Raw genomic sequence first — 20,683 nt, 5'->3', positions numbered from 1 at the left:
TATAATCTGGCCCCTTTTGCAAACAGTGTTGTAAAAAATTTAAAAAAATCTGTGGGTTTATGCATATTTTTCTCCTCTTGGGTGTGTATAGGAAACTCTTAATATTAGAACAGAAAGAAGTATTTTTTTTTTTTAATTGACTGGCTTCTATGCCAGGCTCTGTGATAAGTGGTGCGTACAAAAGTCAAGTCCTGTCCTTGTCGTTTGGGAGCTGATAATCTTAGGAGAACTTCCATCAGATTAAGGTCTCTTGTTTTTATCTAACTACCCTGCCTTGTCTTCCCTGAGCTCTTGCCCCTTGGTCTGCCTCTTCTCATTCCATGCTTTCTCTGAGAAATCGCTTTTACTACTGTTACTTAAATCACAGTCTATATTCTAGGGATTCCTTAATCTGTATCTTTAGCTAAAATTTATCTCCTGAGTTTCAAACCCATGTATCTGTCTATATATCCTGTAGATCCAGGGACTCTCACTTGGAGGTGCCATGGCTATTCAGAATGGTTCTATCTAAATTTAAACTTCCCTACCTGTGGCACTTCAGCACCCCCATTGAGTTTCCCTTCAGCAATTCTGTTTGTGATTGTGAGTGGGACAAGATGAAATAATGAAGCTTGTCACCTGTGGCTGAACCAGGGAATTAAAAGCTCTTTTTTATACCTGTATTTCCTGACACCGCCCTTCTCCAGACTACCTAGTAAGTTTCTAATACCTGTCCATCTATTCTGAATATTTCTTAAATCTTTTCCCACTATCTTAGTTTCTTCCATCCTTCAAACACTATTTTGAGGGAGGGAGCGTAGAGTTGAAATTCCTGAAAGATGTACAACCTTGTTTTTCTTGTTGCTTGGTATGACTCTATCACATTGCTGCCTGTCCCCCAGCACTCCCATAGCTCTTCCTTTGCTAGGGTTTGGAGTGTCTGGGTCTGTGTCCAGGTCACCTTTCTCATCTTCATTATGTTCTTGAAACAAAACAGAGCTTATTGGAGGGGTAAATCCACAGTGCCTTTTAAGCTTGAGGCTTTTTTTTTTTAATTAATCCTAATCTCAGCTTTCCTAATTTCTGCTTGTTCCTTTGGCTACTTTGGAAAGTCTTATTCTTTTTCTTTGTTAACCCAATCTAATCCTGTTTTTGTTTTCTTAGTCCTTCATAAACCTGCTTTTTCATCTCTTTTCCTGGTCAGAGACATCCAGGAAACTGTTCCTGACCAGGTGAAGTAAGTTACCGTATTAGCTCTGGGTAAAGTCTACTAAGTATTGAACATTGTTCTTAAGCCATAATTCTTAAAGGTGTACATTGAAAACAGGTTTTTTTTTTTTCCAACAATGAAAATCATGTTCGTGAACATAATTTACCTTCTTTGCTTAAAGTAAATATGCTTACAAAACAGTCTGGATGTAAAAATGGCAGTTTTCCTAGTGCTTTTTTTTTTTTTCTTTCGACAGATGCTTAAGAACCTACTAAGTGCCAAGTGTTTTCACAGAAGATTTCATTTAATCTTTACCATTATAAGTTTTTAATTTTAATTTTTAATTGTTTTACAGATGGGAACCCTCAAACTCAGGGAATTAGATGCTATATCCAAGATCCTTTAGATTCCAAGAGTCTGTCTACTAGACCACATTTGCCTCTACTTTTAAATGAATATGACTGGAATGTATAATTTTATAACTCATGTGTAACAACAACACTGCCTCTATTTTTTTGTCGCCTCATTAATGTAAACGTATTCTTGTCTGAAGTCGTAAGTTTCTAAGAAAAGGAGTTAGCAACTGAAAATTCAACAGTGTCTGCAGTTCTCCTTCCTCAGCCTTTTTGTTGTTTTCATTCTGCTAGATATTAGTTATAGGGCTTGTACTCAAGCCCTGGTAACTTTCTTATACTAGCAGCCCCTAAAAATATTTCTTAAAAACTGTTATTTTATCTATAGGCTGTAATTCAGCAGTAACAAACTTTTTTCATTTGCTACTGGATTGGTTACAGTAGTTATAGCATTATTCATGTCTCCTAAGGGCTCTTTAACATAATGCTTATTTACTGAAATGTGTTTTGTAGCTTCGTCAGCAATTGAAGTGGTTGATATGTGAACTCTGCAGATTATATAACCTTCCTAAGCACCTGGATGTTGAGATGCTAGATCAACCAATACCCACGGGTCAGGTAAAGTAAAAATTCTCTAGTGTTCAAGAGCTAAAATAAATTGTCTCAAGCAAAAATAAAACGAGGATGATTTTTCTTCTTATACAGCTTATTTAGAAGTTAGTCTTGTTGGATTGTTTGTTTTATTTTAGATACTAAAAATAACCTGTTTACTCTTTGGAGCTGCCGGTATTTACTATGACAGGGAAACAACTGCCTCCCTCCCCCTACCACCTTTGTGTTGTTAACATTCCTGATTTCCATAACTGTTCCTTCAGTTTGCCTTTGCTTATTCATTTACCTTCACCTGGAATGCCATCTCCTTTTAAGCCTATCTGTGCTTCTTAAGGCTTAACCCAAATGTTACTTCCTCTAGCAGCAGAAGTGTCCACTAGTTCACCACCACCTCTAACTTTTCTGGATTTCCAGATTTACCTATTCAGGGCATAATTTATTGACTTGGTACTATAAATAAGGATTTAGCTCTTATACCACCCATCTTCCCACCCATCTCCCTTCCTAAAACAGCATTATATTTAGTCACATGAATAATCACTGTTTATCATTAGGACTTTATAGTGTAGAGTTTTAATTGTGATATTTCTTGTAGAACTCTCTGTTTTGCAATGTCCTCCTTATAATAATAATTCTTAGTTTAAAAAGTGTTGTTCTGTCCCTTTTCTGTGAGTTCTTGCCTCTTCTGGAGCTTTTGGTTCTTTTGCACCAGTCTTGGCAGGTTGTTCTCTGGGCTGGCTGTGCAGCTGTCATCTTGAAATTTTTTTCTCCTCTGCTAGTGTGGATCTATTTTTACCTGATCTCATGTCATCTTTCTTGCTTACCCCTTCTCATTTTGCCTGAATACATCCTCAAGTAAAATCCTAGCGTGAAGGATCAGTACATTTTCTGAGTTCTAACATCTAAAAATATATGACCAGACCACTATAGGTTTGAATCTTGGTTCTGCTGCTTATTAGCTGTATGACTTTGTGGTAATTACCCAACCACTCACTGTGTGCATCAATTTCTTGTTTATAAAATGGGGGAAATAGTAGTACCTGTATTTTGGGGGGAGCTATGAAGATTAAATGAGTTAGTACATGTAAATCATTTAGAACAGTGCATGGTTTTCAGTAAATGCCCAGTAAATGTTAACTGCTATTATATTTTACTGTCGCATTTGATTAATAGGTTGAATATATAATTCTGGGTTGAAAATAATTTTCCCTCAGAATTTCAAAGACTTTGCTGCTATCTTCTAACCAGTGGTGTTGTTTAAGCCTAATGCCATTCTAAGTTTTACTCATCTATTCATAACTTGGGAAACTTTTAAGAGTTTGTCTTGGTGTTCTCAGATATCACAATGGTGTATTTTTAGTTGTGGTTTTTTGTTTTTGTTGTTTTTCATTGTTGCTGGATGGGTCTTTTCAAATGTGGGCTCCTTTATCTTTCTCCTTGGGTAAGTGTTCTAGTATTTTTTTCTGTAATAACTTCCTCCTTTCCATTTTCCTTATTCATTTTTAGAATGCCTACTAATGGGATTTTAGACCTCTTTGAGTCTTTGTATCTTTTATATTATCTCCATATTCTCTCTTTAAATTTCAAATTCTGGACGTTTTTCCTTCAATTTTTAAAAATTTTATTTGGACAGCCTAACTTTTTGGTTGTATTTTGATTATTTGCTGCTTAACCACTTACCCCAAACTTAATTTATTCTATTTCTCACATTTGTGTGGGCTGATTAGGCTTAGCTGGACAGTTTGTTTCTGCTGGCCTCACTGCCCATTCAGATAGTGGCTGGACTGGTGGACATTTGGACACATGACTGCACTGCAGTGTGCAAAATGCTTCTTTACTCACCTGTCTGGTGCCTTGGTGTTTCTTCACATAGCCCTTCTTTTCACCTGGCATCTCATCCTCTTCTTGGATGGACCTCTTCTTGTGGCTTCTCTTTCTTCAGAAAGGTAGTCCAGGTTCTTAATTTTTGGCTGTCACGAGCACAAAAATAGAAGCTGTCAGGCCTTCTTAAGGCGTAGATCTGCAACTGGCCCAGTGTCCTTTCTACCACATTTATTGGTTAAAACAAGTTATGGGGCCAGCCCAGATTGACTGTGGAAGGGGACCATAGAAGGGGATGAATGCTGAGGGATGTGGGTCATTGGAGGTCCTCTCCAATGATGTACCATAAATTCTAAGAGCCTTTTCTTGTTCTGAGTATTCTTTATTCATAGCATTCTGTTTTTGATTTATAGATGTAATCATAAGTGTCCTTGAGTTACTTTGATACCCTTGTCCTCTCCCTCTCTAGCATCTCTATTTTCTCTTTATTTTTTTTAAACGATTTTATTTATTTGAGATAGAGTGAGCAAGAGAGAGCACAAGTAGGGCAGAGGGAGAGGGAGCAGCAGGCTCGATCCCAGGACCCTGGGATCATGACCTGAGCTGAAGGCAGGTACTTAAGTGACTGAGCCACCCAAGCACCCCTCTGTTTTCTCTTCAGTAAGTTTCTTTTTTTTTTTTTTTAAAGATTTTATTTATTTATTTGACAGAGATAGAGACAGCCAGCGAGAGAGGGAACACAAGCAGGAGGAGTGGGAGAGGAAGAAGCAGGCTCATAGCAGAGGAGCCTGATGTGGGGCTCGATCCCATAACGCCGGGATCACGCCCTGAGCCGAAGGCAGACGCTTAACCGCTGTGCCACCCAGGCGCCCCAAGTTTTTTTTTTTTTTTTCTAGTTTATCTTGGTCTTGTTTTTCTTTTTGAAACTTTTCCTCAAATATCTCTTCTATGTTATTCATATTTTTCTTTTTTTCTTCCTTTCTTACTCATGTTTGAGTGAGGTACTGAGAAGATAATTGAGAGTTCTTTGTGGCCAAGACTTGTCAACTGATAGATTTTAGGAGGAATTTATTTTTATTTTTATTTTTTATTTTTTAAATATTTTATTTATTTATTTGACAGAGATAGTGCCAGCCAGCGAGAGAGGGAACACAAGCAGGGGGAGTGAGAGAGGAAGAAGCAGGCTCATAGTGGAGGAGCCTGATGTGGGGCCCGATCCCACAACGCCGGGATCATGCCCTGAGCCGAAGGGAGACGCTTAACTACTGTGCCACCCAGGCGCCCCTTAGGAGGAATTTAAGCTGACTTCTAACTCCTCACCCCTCTCCTCCCCTCCACGCCCTGCCTCTATTTTCTGATATAATAGTAAATGGGGGCTGGAACTACTTGGTTTCTTTGGGCATGAAATTTTATAGTCTCCTGTTTGAGGTAGATCTGTCTGCCTGGGTTCTGGTTAAGGACATAGGGGAGAGGGATGCCTGGGTGGCTTAGTCAGTTAAGCATCTGCCTTCGGCTTGGCTCATGATCCCAGGGTCCACGTTTGGCTCCTTGGTCAGCGGAGAGTCTGCTTCTCCCTCTGCCTGCTGATCCCCCTGCTTGTGCTTCTTCTCTCTCTCTCTCCCACAAATAAATCTTAAAAAAAAAAAAAAAAAAAAGGACATGGGGAGAGCAGTGTGTTTTGGGGACTGGACATGTTCTGTGCATAGGCTTTTGGTTGATCTGTTTTCCATCCTATCTGTTATTCCTGCTGTCTAGTGTACCCAGTGTCTTAGAGTCTAGAGGCTCTGCAGGGTGCTAGGGGACAAATTAGCCTCCTATAATCCCCTTACTTGTTTGCTCTATCATTTACCATTCTTCCCTGTACTGTCATCTGTTAGCACACATGAATTGTCTTTTCTGCTCAGAGCCCCATTTCCTTTATATTATCATTGTGTGTTATATAGTGTTTATTCACTATAATTCTGGTGGAACTTCAGGAAAGAGAGAAGATGGAGATGCGTATATACGTTATGCTCAATTTGCCCTCTCTGGGATGCATGCAACTTGTGTTTCTCACTTAATATATCATGGACACGGTGTGTAGATCTACCTTGTTTTCATGACTGTGCCTGTGTAGAGATATAATTTGTGAATTACGTGACGGAATTTACTAATTGTGAATTCATCCTTATATTCATAATAAATACTCAGCACCTGCATAGGTGGTGGCTGGAGGGACAGTGGATATCATACTTCATTTTTGGCTTTTTCTACTTTAAATGAGATTGTAATGTAGTTTGTTTTGTTTACTTAATTCCTTTCAGGCTCTTCTTGTTTCATTTCAGTATCAGGGTTAGTAGTCTCCTAAGATGACTTGGTAAGCTTTGTGTATTTTTTCCTAAAGTCTAGGACAATTTATTATTTATTTATTTACTTGAGAGAGCGAGAGTGAGCACAGGCAGAAGGGAGGGGGAGATGAAGAGGGAGAAGCAGACGCCCTGCTGAGCAGGGAGCCTGATGAGGTACTCGATCCCAGGACGCTGGGATCATGACCTGAGCCGAAGGCAGACAGTTAACCAACTGAGCCACCCAGGTGCCCCTAAAATCTAGCACAGTTTAAATAAAATTTCAGATGGGTCCAATTTTGCCTCCCATGAGACATCTGGAAATAATTTTGATTGTCACAACTGGCTAGGGGTAGTGCTATGGGCATTTTGTGAGTAGAGGAGATATTATTAAATGTCCTACAATGTCCAGTTAGTCCTGCATGACAAAAAATTGCCCTGGTTTAAATAAACATCTGAGCCTGGTCCGTTTTTTTTTTTTTTCTATGTATTAATCTTCATTTTTTCCATTCCTTTAGGCAGTTTTAGTAATTTTAGATTCTAAAAAAAAATCATCTGTACTTTTAAATATATGGTTATGAAGCTCTTTTCATTTCTAAAATTGTTTTCCTTATCATGATTACTTGTCAGAAGCTTGTCTGTTTTATTGCTCCTTTGAAAGAATCAGTCCTTTTAGTTTTTTAAATCTAATTTTCTTTTTCGTTTTTGTGTGTGCCTTAATTCTTTTTTTTTTTTTTTTGCTTTTCTAGTTTATTGGACCATTGTGATTTAAATTGCTTTAACAAACATGTAAAGGTACACGTTTTCTTTTGCGTGCTGTTTGACTTCGTTGCATAGGTTTTAAGATTTAGTATATTTTCTAAATAGTTTGCATTTCCTAAGTGATTTGATTCCATCTTTTTTATATTACTTTGTTATATTTCACAAGAAGAAGTTGTATAGGTGTTGAAAACATAAACATTAGTGTAATAAATAGTTATAGTGAATACCTGGGAACTACCGCCCAGCCCCGGCCCAGGTGAAGAAACAATATGCTAGCAGCACTAGAAAGCTTTTGCATGCTTCTTCCAGATGATTATTCTCTTCTATGTTAATCTTTTCCTTTTCCCTAGTTTTTATCATATATATCTGCATTTTGAACAGTATGATTTAGTGTTGACTGTTTTTAAGCTTCATATTAAGAGTCATACTATGTATGTTGTTTGTCTTTTGCTTAACATTGTGTGTTAAATTTATTCATATGTGTGAAGTCATAGCTCTAGTTCTTTTCCATGGCTGTATTTATTCCGTTCTTTGAACATACCATAACAGATTTATCCGGGGCGCCTGGGTGGCTCAGTTGTTAAACGTCTGCCTTTGGCTCAGGTCATGATCCCAGCCAGGGTCCTGGGATCGAGCCCTGCATCAGGCTCCCTGTTCCACTGGGAGCCTGCTTCTTCCTCTACCACTTCCCCTACTTGTGTTCCCTCTCTCGCTGGCTCCCTCCTTCTCTCTCTTAAATAAATAAATAAATAAATCTTTAAAAACAAAACAAAAAACAGATTTATCCATTTGAGTTGGTTGCAGTTTGCTGTTAGGAACAGTGTGGGGTACCTGGTTGGCACCATTGGTTAAGCGCCTGACTCTTGATTTTGGCTCAGGTCATGATCTCAGGGTGGTGAGGTTGAGCCCCATGTCGGCCTCTGTGCTCAGAGCGGAGTAAGCTTGAGAGTCTCTCTGTCCCTCTCCCTCTGTTCCTCCCGATTGTGCTTGCACTCTCTCACTCCCTCTCTCAAAGAAATAAATCTACCTTTAAAAAAAAAAAAAAGGAACAGTGTGCTACCATGATCGTTCTTGTCCATATTTTGTGGGATACCTGTGCAAGCATTTTCATACTTAGAAGTTGGATTACTGGGGCATAAGGGTCAATTTCTTCTTAAACCTAAGAGTTCTTTAGAAAAAGTTTTTAACATTCTCAGGTGGCCTTTGGGCTATTTTTAGTTTTTCACTGTTTGCAATATGGCCTGTAACTTCTCAGCTGAATTATCAACAATTGCTTAAACTTAACCATTGTTGTTATGTCCTTGCTTATTGCTGTATCTTATATTCCATGGTTGCTTCCTACCTTTGAAAATATATCCCTCAATAACATCCTCTATTTTTATTTCTAGAAAGGATTTCTGGGAATGTGTGTGGAGAGCATTCCTTGAATATTCAGTGTCTGTTTTATTATTCATTCAACATCTATACATCTGACTCTGTGAAAAGTACTCTAAAGAGGTGCTGAGGATCCACTGGCAAAGAAACAGATACAGTGCCTGTCCCGATGGAACTAGACATAGAATTCTAAGTTTATAATTGAGTCTCTTTGAGGTTATTTACACTTTTATCTTCCAGTATTTATTGTTACAAGTGAAAAGCCTGATGTCAGTTTCTTTTCCTATATTGTTTTTCTTTCTGGAAGTTGGTATGGTTTTTTTCTTTAACTGTGAAGTGTATAGGGTTTTACTTTTCAGTATTCCTTTGGGGCATTCAGAGCCACTTAATATTCTGAAGTCTTTCTTTAGCTTGACAACCTTTGTCTCTTATTTCTTTCCCTCAATCTTATGGGTAAATCGTGGATGAATATTGGTTCTGGGTATTCCTGTCCCCCATTTCCCGTAACTCTTCTATTTCAGTTATTTCAGTACCCTTTCCTCTCCCCACCGCCTGTCTCCTTTTTCTCCACATTCTAGGGGAATGTCACAGTTTGGTCATCTTCTTAATCATAAATGTTTTGTTCATTCAAATCCATTGTGCTCACTGGTCCTTCTACTAGGTGTTTTTTTTCCTTAATCTTTTTTTTTTTTTTTTTTTCAGGAGGTGGAGGAGGAAATCTTTTTTATTTCCCAGAACTGTCTTTTCCTTTGCATGGTTATCTTTTTTATATTTTGTGGAAACACTGTCTTCTCAAGTACTGCCAAGGATTCCAACTAGATTTTTTTTTCTTTATTAGTAATGCTTCAGGTCTCTTGTTCTGTTTGTTCAACTAGGTGCCTTTTTTCCAGATTGCCGGTTTTCTTCAAATATCTGGTGATACTTGGTTATCTGCTCATTCATAGATGGGGTATACCATTGATCACATTGTCAGTTGTTGATGTGAGTGCCCTCAGTAATTGTCACTCTTCTCTGCTGTGGCCTCCCCTGCCCCCCTGGTTTGTACACCTGTACTCTGGCTATGGCATGTGAATGGAGAGGTACTGGCAGGCAGACTTTCCAGCTCCTGAGTTCAGGGAAGAGATGAGTGAGTTAGATTTTGCTGCCTTGTTGAATTATATTTTTAAAAATGTGTCTTTTCTCTCTGGTTCTGACACCTGTACTAAGAGGCCATTAAGTTAGGCCTCCTATATAAGAAAGTGATCCTTACCAGCTGTAGTTGGAACAAATACAGCAAGTATTTCTAGAAGGAAAAAAAAAATCCTACTAACTTTATGCATTGTGTTGTGAACTCTGCTATGGTTTAGAAAACTTGTCTTTTTGAACTCTGCCAAAACTAGGTATGAAGGCCCTTCCTAAAACCCCATCAGATTATTTGTGAATGAGTGGTAAATTGTGTCTTGTAGAGAAGTATTCTGTGGTGAATGACATATTGTAAAAAAGAAAAATGGCTCTTTAGTGAAATGTTGATCATTTTATAATTTTTTTCAGTTTTGTGAAGCATCTACACCTTTATGACACATTTTACCTTTTAAAATGTAAGGCAGTGGAATTTATGGAAAGATTCAGGCTTTTCAAAGTTAAAAAAGTAGATATTTTAAGGACCCCATGATTTGGGATATTTATTTTTTTTAAATGAAAGAAGCCATTGACCTTATATACATAGCCAAATGTGTAAATGCTTTCTTATTTTAAATTAGAATATTTAAAAATTTTTTCCAGTTTTGCTTTGTATCAGACTAATTGCCATTTAGTCTCAAGGCATCTATCAAGTTGAATTGTTAAAAATTGTTTTTTTAAAAAGCTGATAAATATTATTTGTTACATCAAACCTGGATTTAAATGTAAATATTCAACTTTAGTAAATTCTGTTAGTGGAACTCTATTGACGATGACTGATAGTTTGTCCCTAAGTCCTCAGTATGTGGATATTATTCTGTGTAGCCCTAGCAAATTCTTTTTCTTTTTCAGAATGGGACCACAGAAGAAGTGACTTCAGAAGAGGAGGAAGAAGAAGAGATGGCTGAAGTAGGTATTTTATGTAAGAATCACATTTTATAAATACTGTATCTTCATTTTTGAATATTGTAGTAATCCTCTAATCTCATTTATAACTCAGTGTTAATATGGAATAACAGAAACCCCATTGCATTTGAAAATAAATACATTTTCTAAAATCTGGCTTTAGTTTTAATTAATGATATGTTTTTGAGCAAAATGTTTGATTTCCTAGAAAATCTCTTAACATTTAGCATTAAAATTATATTTACATTTAATAATAATCAATATTTAACCCATATTTGATTATTTTTAAGAAGAGAAACTACTAAGTTTCAAGAATTCTGAATTTAAATAAAAGGAGAATTTAAGAATATTTCAGGGACTACTCATTAGAGGTAATGAAGGTATCTCCTGTTGAAAAATCATCTTAAGAATTTGGTAGGGCAGATTCTTAGGCCAGTTTTGTTGCCAAGCACTAATATAAATTTTAGAGGTTTTCAGGCTCTGAAGCTTTATGTTTAAATTCTGTGTCTCTTCATTGACCATGTAAAAGGTATTTGAGTTCCACAGTCTTGATTTTAAAACCTTCTTACTGTTTTGGATCTTAGAATTAATTCTCGTTTATTACCTTATTTTCTTGGTGTGCAGAATCTTAAATCTAAATACACTTCTTAGAATGCCTTAAAACTAAAGAAGTATTGTGGTTTGTTTTGTGAGTCTGGGAGCAAAATAATTTTTTTTTAAAAATTTTATTTATTTTATAGAGAGCACGCACGCATGCGTGGGAGAGAGCACAAGCAGGGGGAGGGGTACAGAGAGAGTGAAAAGCAGGCTCCCCACCATGCAGGTAGCCCAACACGGCTTGATCCCAGGACCCTGAAATCACTAAGCCACCTAGGTGCCCCCAAGATAATTCTCAGCATTTCTAATTTGTATGACTTTTTGGGGATAGTTTGTTTTTAACATTTTCATGCAGTGTAATTTAGGTAGAATAAACAGGAAAACATTAAGCCTTTTCTATGGGTTCAGTGTCCAGTGAAGTAGACATTCTACTCAAGAGTGTGTACTTCTCATTTTTTCCTTTGCAAGATAATATAAAGAAGGGATAGCAATATTTAGGGAAATTTAGAAAGATAGCCTAGATTTCAGCGATGTCAGATTAAGATAGGAGAAAAGATCATTTAGGTAACTAAAATAATGGTAAAAAGGGCACAGAGCAACCTTTGGGCATGGTGTGTTTGGAGCTATCTTTTTGGGAAAATAAGATTGATGCGTTAGAGTCATGGAAAGCAAGGTTGGCTAGAAAAGCAGATGGCTTAAAGTCTTGAATTAGAGACAAATATGTTTAAATTTGGTGTGATTGTTGAGAAAAAGGCCTTAAGCAGAGAATAGTGTGTTGAGAATCTTGTTTTACAAAGATAACCTGCACAGAACAGAATTCATCATTAATACTCAAGTGGAGAAGATTTATGGATAGGAATATGGCTCAGTTTGAAGGTGGAGGAGGAGGAGGAGATCCAGACTAAGGACATTTGTGAGAACTCTGAAGAAAATAAGTGTGGGATGGAACATTGGGGTTGAAAGGTACAAATCAGGGGAGGGAGATCCATGAAACATGGAGTCATGGACAGGGTCTAAATAATAAAGGAATGTAATAGGGGTTGAAGAGATGAGAGTCTAAAGAAAAAGACCACTGGGTCTGGATGGAAGTGGTTTTTATACTGGTCTACAAATCACAGTAAATTAGTTTCCTTAAAAAATGGAGATAGTAAGTATCCACTACTCCTTTAGAGATTTTGATGATTAAAGTAAAGAGAAGTTAAGATAATAGAAAAAGGTTAGGATTTTAAAAGTTCTGCATAGATTTGTTTAAAAACGAGTAGATGATATGGAAAAGGAGGAAGGAGAACGATGTGATTAAAGATGTTAGCCAAGGGCTATTATTCAAATTCCTAGTCTAACTTTTTTCCTAATTATAAAAATCAGTAAATGCTCACAACAGAAAACTTGGAAAAGAAGGAAAAGCACTAAATGTCTCTAGAGATTATTATTATTTCAGTATCTGTCCTTCTAGCCTCTTTTCTTTCTGTGCTTATTTTAGCATGATTGAGATTCTGTATATTCAGTTTTATATTTTGTTTTTCATTGCATTATTTTTTCCATTTAGTACATTTTATTTAACCTAGTACATTTAAATTATTTTCATTTCAACATGTGATGCAAAACAAAATTATGAGCTCTTCATATTTTTTCTCACTAAGTCTTCCAAATCGGGTGTGGACTGACTGTACATTTACAGCACATCTGAGTTCAGACTGGCCACATTCCAAGTGCTCAGCAGCTGCAAGAAACAAAGGTCTTCCCTGTTAGCACAGCTCTAACTAGTATAGGCCCTGTGGTCACCCAGGAGAGCTCAGAGCCCACAACCCCAGGGTTGTGGTGGGGTCCTCCCCTGGTGGGTTCTCAGGTTTGGGTTGGGGCTGCTGCTCAGCCTCACCCCCAGGTGCAGACAGAAGCAGCAGAGACCCAGCCAAGCACAGAACCTGGCACCCACAGCAGCCAGCCTTGTCCACTCTCCGTGCTGCCATCCTCATCACCCTGTTGTTTCATTATTTGATGCAGAAGAAACAACTATACTATGTTGGCATTTTAATGGTCTTCTAATATTCCATGGAATTGAGTTACCTGCTCTGGGGTTTTGTTTTGTTTTGTTTTTAAGATTTTATTTATTTGAGACAGAGAGAGCCTGAGCGAGTACAAGTGGGCAGATGGGAGAGGGAGAGAATCTTAAGCAGAATCCACACTGAGCAGAGAGCCTGAGGTCATGATCTAAGCTGAGCTGAGACCAAGAGTTGTATGCTTAACCAACTGAGCTACCCAAGCGCCCCCCTGTTCTGGTATTTTTGCACATGCAGTTTTGTAGGGGGGGGGGTTGTGGCTATAAAGTTTAAGTAGGCATCTTTATGCCTAAGTCTGTCTTCACATTTTAAATTAGTTCCTTACAATAGATTTCTAGAGGTCGAATTACTGGAACAAAGTATAAAGTTCTTTATACCTAATGCTAAACTGTTTCAAAAGTTCCTCTTAATAGATTTTTTTGGTAATAGTTATGACTTTACAAATCTATTAAAATGCTTTACTCAGTTTCTAACTTCTAAACAAAATGTAGGATATAAAAGGAAGGAACCTGAATTGAATGTAAAGGCTTTTTTCCCTTCCCCATTCTCTTTTCCCTGTTGAATCAAGAATAATTTCACTTTTGCATAAGTTTCAATAAGCTAATATTTTTCATGTAGGATATAGAAGACTTGGATCACTATGAGATGAAGGAAGAAGAGCCTATTAGTGGAAAAAAGTCAGAGGATGAAGGAATTGAAAAAGAAAACTTAGCAATACTAGAGAAAATTAGGAAGACTCAAAGGCAAGACCATCTCAATGTAAGTTATGTGCAAATATCTAGAACCTGGATTTTTGGGATTGAGTAATTATATAGGTAACAATATAAAACTGGGCAATTCATTTAGATACCAGTCTAAGCTGCCCTCTTCCACCCTTTCCTGTGTTGTGGATTCAGCCATGTTTTGTTGCCCTAGTGGGTTGTTGTTATTGTTGTTGTTGTTAAAGCTTCTCATCTGTTGTGAGCTTTCTACCATGCTCATCTGCTTTTTACGTGCTGGAATTAACCTGCTGTTCACACCTCCTTTCCAGACTATTTATACCACTTACCGTTCTTTTTTTTTAATAATAATATTTTTTTATTATATTATGTTAGTCACCATACAGTACATCCCCAGTTCCTGATGTAAAATTCCATGATTCATTACTTGTGTATAACACCCAGTGCACCATGCAATATGTGCCCTCCTTAATACTCGTTACCAGCCTATCCCATTTCCCCCCCTCCCCTATGAAGCCCTCATTCTCCTATGAGATCTGTATATTTAAGTTTAGTGTCCTCTACAAAGTACAGTTTAAATTCTTCTCCACCAAGCTGCCATCTGGTCTCTTGTGCTTTAACCAAACCAAAAGTATTTTTTTTCTTCTGACTTAACAGCACTTTTATGTTAAGTGGCATGGGGCGTGAAATGAACACTGTGTCTGGTAATAAACACAGCTGTGTGGATTCAGTTTCCTCAACTTTAAAATATGGATAATATATATCTTTTGTATGATTGCTAAGAAGAATAAATGAGAATGATGCATGTAAAATGCCCAAAGTAGGGGCATTTTTGCTTCAACACTTCTTCTTACTTACTGCTTTGTATTAAAGCTCTTTATCAAACTGATGACATCTGAGGACCTTTGTCTTGGGCATAGGTTCTCAAAATGAATCATTACGTAGGGAGATGCCAGATGTTGTAAGCAGATAGATTACTCTCTCTCCTTCAGTTAATTTAATTGGCAATTTTTTTTTTTTTGTTTTTTTGGTTTTGTTTTGTGTGGTTTTTTTTTAAGAGAGCAAAGAAATTTAGCTCTGCCCTTATCTTGATTATTTAAAAAAAATTTTGTAGCATTTAAATTAATGATTACGTTCTATCTCTTGTGATTGTTTTCAGTTTGTATATTATAGTCAAAATGAATACAAATTATTGAATGTTTTCACATGAGGGACCTTCCCATTTAACCTGTATAACCACTTTATAAAATATTGTTCCTATTTATAGGTGTGAAACGAGGATTTAAACCAATTCAGTAGTGTACTCAAGGTCACAAAGCTAGGAAGTAATAGCTTTGTGAACCTGATTGTCACCTGTCCCTCAAAGTGTAGTGCAGCCATTAACATTTTAAATTTTACATGATCAGTTCTTTTTTTAATTAAGGAATTCTAAATGTTTCTGTCTTACGAGAAATAGTTGGCATTTATATTCAGCCTTAGAATAAGACATTGGTGCATTTTCATTTTTAGAGAAATCCCAACATGGAAAAGAACTGAAACTAGTTGCATGCAGGTGAACATGTTATTTCTCAGTTTCTTAATATGTAAAGTAGACTTTCAGTATGATATTCTTGCTTATAGTCTGACTAGTGAAACTCTGTTTTAGTTGATAATTTAAATGGTAAGGGCCTTCTAGTATTTTCAGAAATTGATGGTGATACTACATAGCTATAAGAATTGCTAAAATTAAAAGAAAAAATTAAAGAATGGCCAAAATCAGGAACATTGACAACACCAAATGCTGACGAGGATGTGAAACAATAGGAACCCATACTGGTTGCTCATGGAATGCAAAATGGTATGGCCACTTTTGAAGACAGTCTGGCAGATTCAGAAAACTGAACGTAATTTTTATCACATATTCCAGCAGTTGCAGTCTTTGGTATACCCAAATGAATTGAAGACTTATGTCCAGACAAACACTTGCATACAGATGTTTATAGCAACTTTATTCATAATTGCGAAAACTTGGAAGGAACCAGGATATCCTTCAGTAAGTGAATGGATAAACTGTGGTGTATCCTGACAATATGGAATATTATTCCCTGCTAAAAAAAGAAGTGAGCTATCAAACCATGAAAAGACATGGAGGAACTTTAAATCCATATTACTAAGTGAAAGAAGCCAATCTGATGAAAAAGCTACACAACTGTATGTTTCCAACTACATGACTTTCTGGAAAGGGCAAAACTTACGGAGACAGCAAAAAGATCAGTGCTTGCCAGAGGTGGGGTGGAGGGAGAAAAATGTGGAGCACAGAGGGTTTTTAGGGCAATAAAAATACTCTGTTTGGTACTATAATGATGGATATGTGTCGTTACGCATTTTCCAAACCCGTTTAGTGTACAGCATCAAAAACCTTAAGGTAATTTATGGATTTCACTGGTAATGATGTGTCAGTGTAGGGTTATCAGTTTAAAAAATGTACCTGCTGGTGAGGGATATTGAAAATGAGGGAGACTGTGTGTTTTGGGAGCAGTGATAGGTACAGAGATTTCCCATTTCTCTCAACTTTTCTGTGAACCTAAGAATGCTCTAAGAAATAAAATCCTAGAGAGAAAAAAATTAATAGTTTAAAAAATTAGTGAAGTTTGAAATAGGTTTATACTAAGTTCTAGGCCGTGGTAATCTAGACATGTTAGTTAGACATTTTTTTTCCCAGATGATAAGAAACAGTAAATGAGCCAGACTTGTCCCCCATTTTATATTTCTGTTGAAACTTCATAATCCTCAATTTAATTAAACTTCTTTGATTTTTTTTTTTTTTAATGTCGAGTTGTGATCTGTTTTTATAATCTCATTGTAAACTTTCATTTCAGGTTTATATACCTGAAATCTTCAGTTATTTGACTCTGTAGATCCTGGTAAACAGCAATTTTTATGTTGCAGGGTGCAGTATCTGGGTCTGTGCAAGCTTCAGATAGACTTATGAAAGAGCTCAGGGACATATACAGATCACAGAGTTATAAAGCAGGTAAGGACCTCTGGATATCTACTCTGTTGTCCTTATGCTGTTTTCAATTTTCAGATAGTTAACTTCAGTTCTTATAATGTAACGGGATAGGAACAGAAATGGTTATTAACTTTATTTTAGGGATGTGAAATGCAGATTTAATTAAGTTATTAACAGATGTGGAAGGTAAAATAGGATGAGTTTACTTGTTCTTTGGGCTTTTGAAAATTGTTTTTATGGATACCTCAATTTTTTTGTCTTCTTACTGACAGGGATTAACTCATATGATTTTTAGCTTCTGGGAAAAGTATGAGTAATATCTGCTTTGGAAAGTAAAGAAGATACATATATTATTGTATGAACAAAGAACTGTTGCTGAGTTGATTTTTATGATTTTTCCTTATTTTTTGAAAACAAAATGAATTTTTATTTTATATGTAGTTATGGTATCACTTTAAAAAGAGGTGGGTTTTTCAAATTCTTTTCATAGTTTGAATTTGAGTGTTCTTTATTACCCAGTAAGACTTAAATATTGTGGAGCCTCTCTAATTGAAGTAAAATTCCCTTTTATTGTGTCAGAAATTCTAACTGTATTAAAATAAGGGAAAGAGCCAAATTTTAATATGTTTGAAAAGGTGGCTTTGTGATCCATTCAGTAATTCTCAGAGTGATCAAATCTAAATCATTAGAGCTTACTTAGAATAAAAAGCAAAAAAATTTCTGCTTTAAGAGTGCAAGGTAAGCCAGACTTGATTCTGAGTTATTAAAATAAGTTTTGGCATCCTGTTTTTCTTATTAGAAGTCTAAAAGTTTATCTGTAGAAACCTAATCAAGTGCAGTTAATTACTTAAATATGGGTTTACTTTTAAATGTTAAATAATTACTTGCTTGTTATAGCATTGTTTGTAGTAGCAAAAAAATGAAAAATGAATAATCAGATATAGGGTAGAATTGTCAAAGTTATGGTATATACATAAAATAAATTTCTATAGAGTTATTAAAAAGATTGACAGTAGAGTTCTTATATACTAAATTGGAAAGATGCCCTGGAAGGTTGAAGAAAGATGATAAAACTATGTAGAGGGATTCCATTTTTATAGAAATATTTGCATGTGCATAAGAGTCTTAAAGTACATATGATTTTGCATAATTTTTCCCCTCCCACTCACAGTTTCTCAACTCATTAAAGAATCGTCTTCATTGATGTCTTTAATTATCTGTTAAGAGCCTAAGCTATTCAGCTCCAATGGCAAAATATTTATAATATAGCTTAGTTGTTCCATGTTTTAATAGCAAAATTTCTAGATTTTGATGGTTATTTAATGTGTTCATTTACACTGACGTAGTAGTTATAAGATCAAATAAAGAGTAACCTAGAGGTGCTGGGTGGCTCTGTTGGTTAACCATCGATGCTTGGATTTTGGCTCAGGTCATGATCTTAGGGTCATGAGATTGAGTCCCACATCAGGCTCCACGCCCAGCTTGGAATTTCCTCTCTCTCACTCTGCCCCTCCCTCAATGTCTCTCTTAAAAAAAAAAAAAAAAGTAACCTACGTGTTCTACATCTTTACAGGGATTTATTCAGTGGAACTCATAAATGACAGTTTATATGACTGGCATGTTAAACTGCAGAAGTAAGTGACTTTTATATGTTAACCCAGTCTTTGTAATGTTAGACTATCACAACAGAAATTTTGTCCCCCTAATTTGTTACCTCGTATGCTGTGGTTTTACTTAGAACTTTAGACTGTGTTTCTATAGAAATAGTTCTGAGGTTGTTAAAACAAGCTGTTTCTTGGGCTTAAATAAGTCAAGTCAGAAAGAGGAAGAAGAAAAAGAAGGACCAGCTGTGGGATAAAGTGTTTCATTGAGTTAGTGAGATAATTGGGAACTATAGGAAAAAAGTGTATTTAATAACCTGATTGACCATGATAACCAGTTTATACTTGGAATGAGGAATTTGAGTAGGAGCTGAATATGTAGAATAGTTGTAGACAGATTTAGATTTTGTGAATGATTTTGCTTTTTCTGGTCTTGTCTGTGATAAATTTCTCTCCTTGAACCCCTTGGCTAGTGATACAATTTTAGAGAAGCAAATTAATTTTTTTTTGAGTTCTTGAGAAAATTTATGTACATATGACTTTCCTTTAGAATGACTGCTAACTTTGAATCCCCTTATGGGAATGGATTTAGAATAGTGTGACCTTTTTGTACATTTAATCCCAAGGAGTCTAGAGGCTATTGTGATTTATTTTTCCAGGGACCATAGAGCAATTTTATGTTTGAAACCTACCCAAGGGGCTCCGTTTTAGCTCTTGAACTGGTTCATTTTTGTGGTTAGTAAGAAAAATCTCTTGGTTTTTTATTTGAATTGTTTTTTGTTTTGTAATTCTTAGGGTTGATCCTGATAGTCCTTTGCACAGTGATCTTCAGATCTTAAAAGAAAAAGAAGGCATAGAATATATTTTGCTTAACTTCTCTTTTAAGGTAAGAAAATGTTAAGGGGTCTCCATATGCTTCTAATGGGAATGTATATTCTTATAATTACTTTGAAAACAATTTGATATTACTTGGTAAAGTAGAAGGTAGTCATTCCCTGTGGTTCAGGAATTCTCCTCATAGTATATACCCCACAGGAAATGAGTACTTAGGTACACCAGGAAACCTATACAAGACTGTTGAGAGCGGTGTTGTTTATAATACCACTAAACAGAAAATAACCCAAGTGTCCATTCCAATAGAATGGAGAATTGTGGTATTCATATTAAAAGGAAAATGTACAAAGTGTGGGTAAATCTTAAACACAATGTTGAGCAAAAGAAACCAGACCCCAAAATATTTTTCGTACAATTTCATTTATATAGACTCAAAAATAGGTAAAACTAAACTATACTGTTTAGGGTGCACATCTCAGTGGAGGCAGTATCCCCACCAGTGGGGTGAAAACTGGTTGTTGGAGTGAAAAAAATCTTAGATATTATAATGGTCTGTGGCCCTTTAAGGGATCATAGTACATAAACAGTTAACACAGTATATCTGTGTTGGGGGATAGATTGAAAAAAAATTCTAAAATATTTCTAAAAAGCTTTCTTAGTGGAGCAAAAATGAAAAGGCTGAGAAACACAGATTTATGGATTCAAACTTGGGTAATTTCTTTCAAGAAAAGTAAAGATGTGGTTACGATACAGTTGAGGATAGGGAGTACATCCAGGTGAGAGGGAGGGAGTTGTAAGCTGTGAAAGGGACATCTGGGGATTTCTTGGAAACTGGCTCTAATCTGATTCTTGACCAGGGTGCTGGTTACATGATGCATATTTTATAGTATATAATGGTGTACCTTTATATTTTATGTACTTTTCTGAATTTATGGGTTATATTTAATAGTTTTTTTAAATGTTAAGAATAAAGGTTGAAAAATGGCAATGGAATTTAGATAAAATGTAATGATTTAATGTGGAATATGGAAAATTTTAAATCTTTTGTTTCAAAAAAACTAGGAAGTGGTTCTAAGGAGTTAAATATTTGAATTATATGGAGCTTCTTTTTGCTGTGTTCTTTTAAATTGGGAAGAAAAAATTTATATAACAATTGTCTTACAGATATGTCTATTTTTTCCATTTCAGTTAGGTAGACTTCAGTGCATTTAGGGACTGTGGAAGGCTTGAGGACATGGAGGCATCTAAAATATAATCCCTGTTCTTCAAGAGCCTGCAGTCTTTCTAGGGGAGAAATCTGTGATGAATGCTATACTGCTTCGGAGACCATGATGAAGAGTCTGGGATCTTAACCTTTATACAATAAAGAGCCAGTAGAGGTTTT

General features: G+C 36.1%; 1 protein-coding gene across 12 annotated transcripts in view; it reads left to right on the top strand.

Moving 5' to 3' along the window:
• Nucleotides 1-20,683, top strand: part of UBE2Q2 (ubiquitin conjugating enzyme E2 Q2) — a 70,268-nt gene that overhangs the window by 12,654 nt on the left and 36,931 nt on the right. For 6 of the 12 annotated variants that reach the window (XM_048221411.2, XM_057303745.1, XM_057303746.1 and 3 more), the window contains exons 3-8: nt 2,056-2,160; nt 10,446-10,502; nt 13,772-13,912; nt 16,801-16,885; nt 18,438-18,498; nt 19,261-19,351. In XM_048221411.2, the coding sequence (XP_048077368.1) occupies nt 2,056-2,160; nt 10,446-10,502; nt 13,772-13,912; nt 16,801-16,885; nt 18,438-18,498; nt 19,261-19,351 (540 nt within the window). Of the gene's footprint in view, nt 1-2,055; nt 2,161-10,445; nt 10,503-13,771; nt 13,913-15,778; nt 15,905-16,800; nt 16,886-18,437; nt 18,499-19,260; nt 19,352-20,683 lie in introns of all 12 variants that reach the window. The other 6 variants (XR_008956118.1, XM_057303743.1, XM_057303744.1 and 3 more) reach the window with 2 other exon arrangements.

This window comes from Ursus arctos, unplaced genomic scaffold (assembly GCF_023065955.2).
Source record: "Ursus arctos isolate Adak ecotype North America unplaced genomic scaffold, UrsArc2.0 scaffold_28, whole genome shotgun sequence".
NCBI lineage: Eukaryota > Metazoa > Chordata > Mammalia > Carnivora > Ursidae > Ursus > Ursus arctos.
The sequence above is the reverse complement of the archived record's forward strand: the minus strand, read 5'-3'. Positions and strand labels throughout refer to the sequence as shown.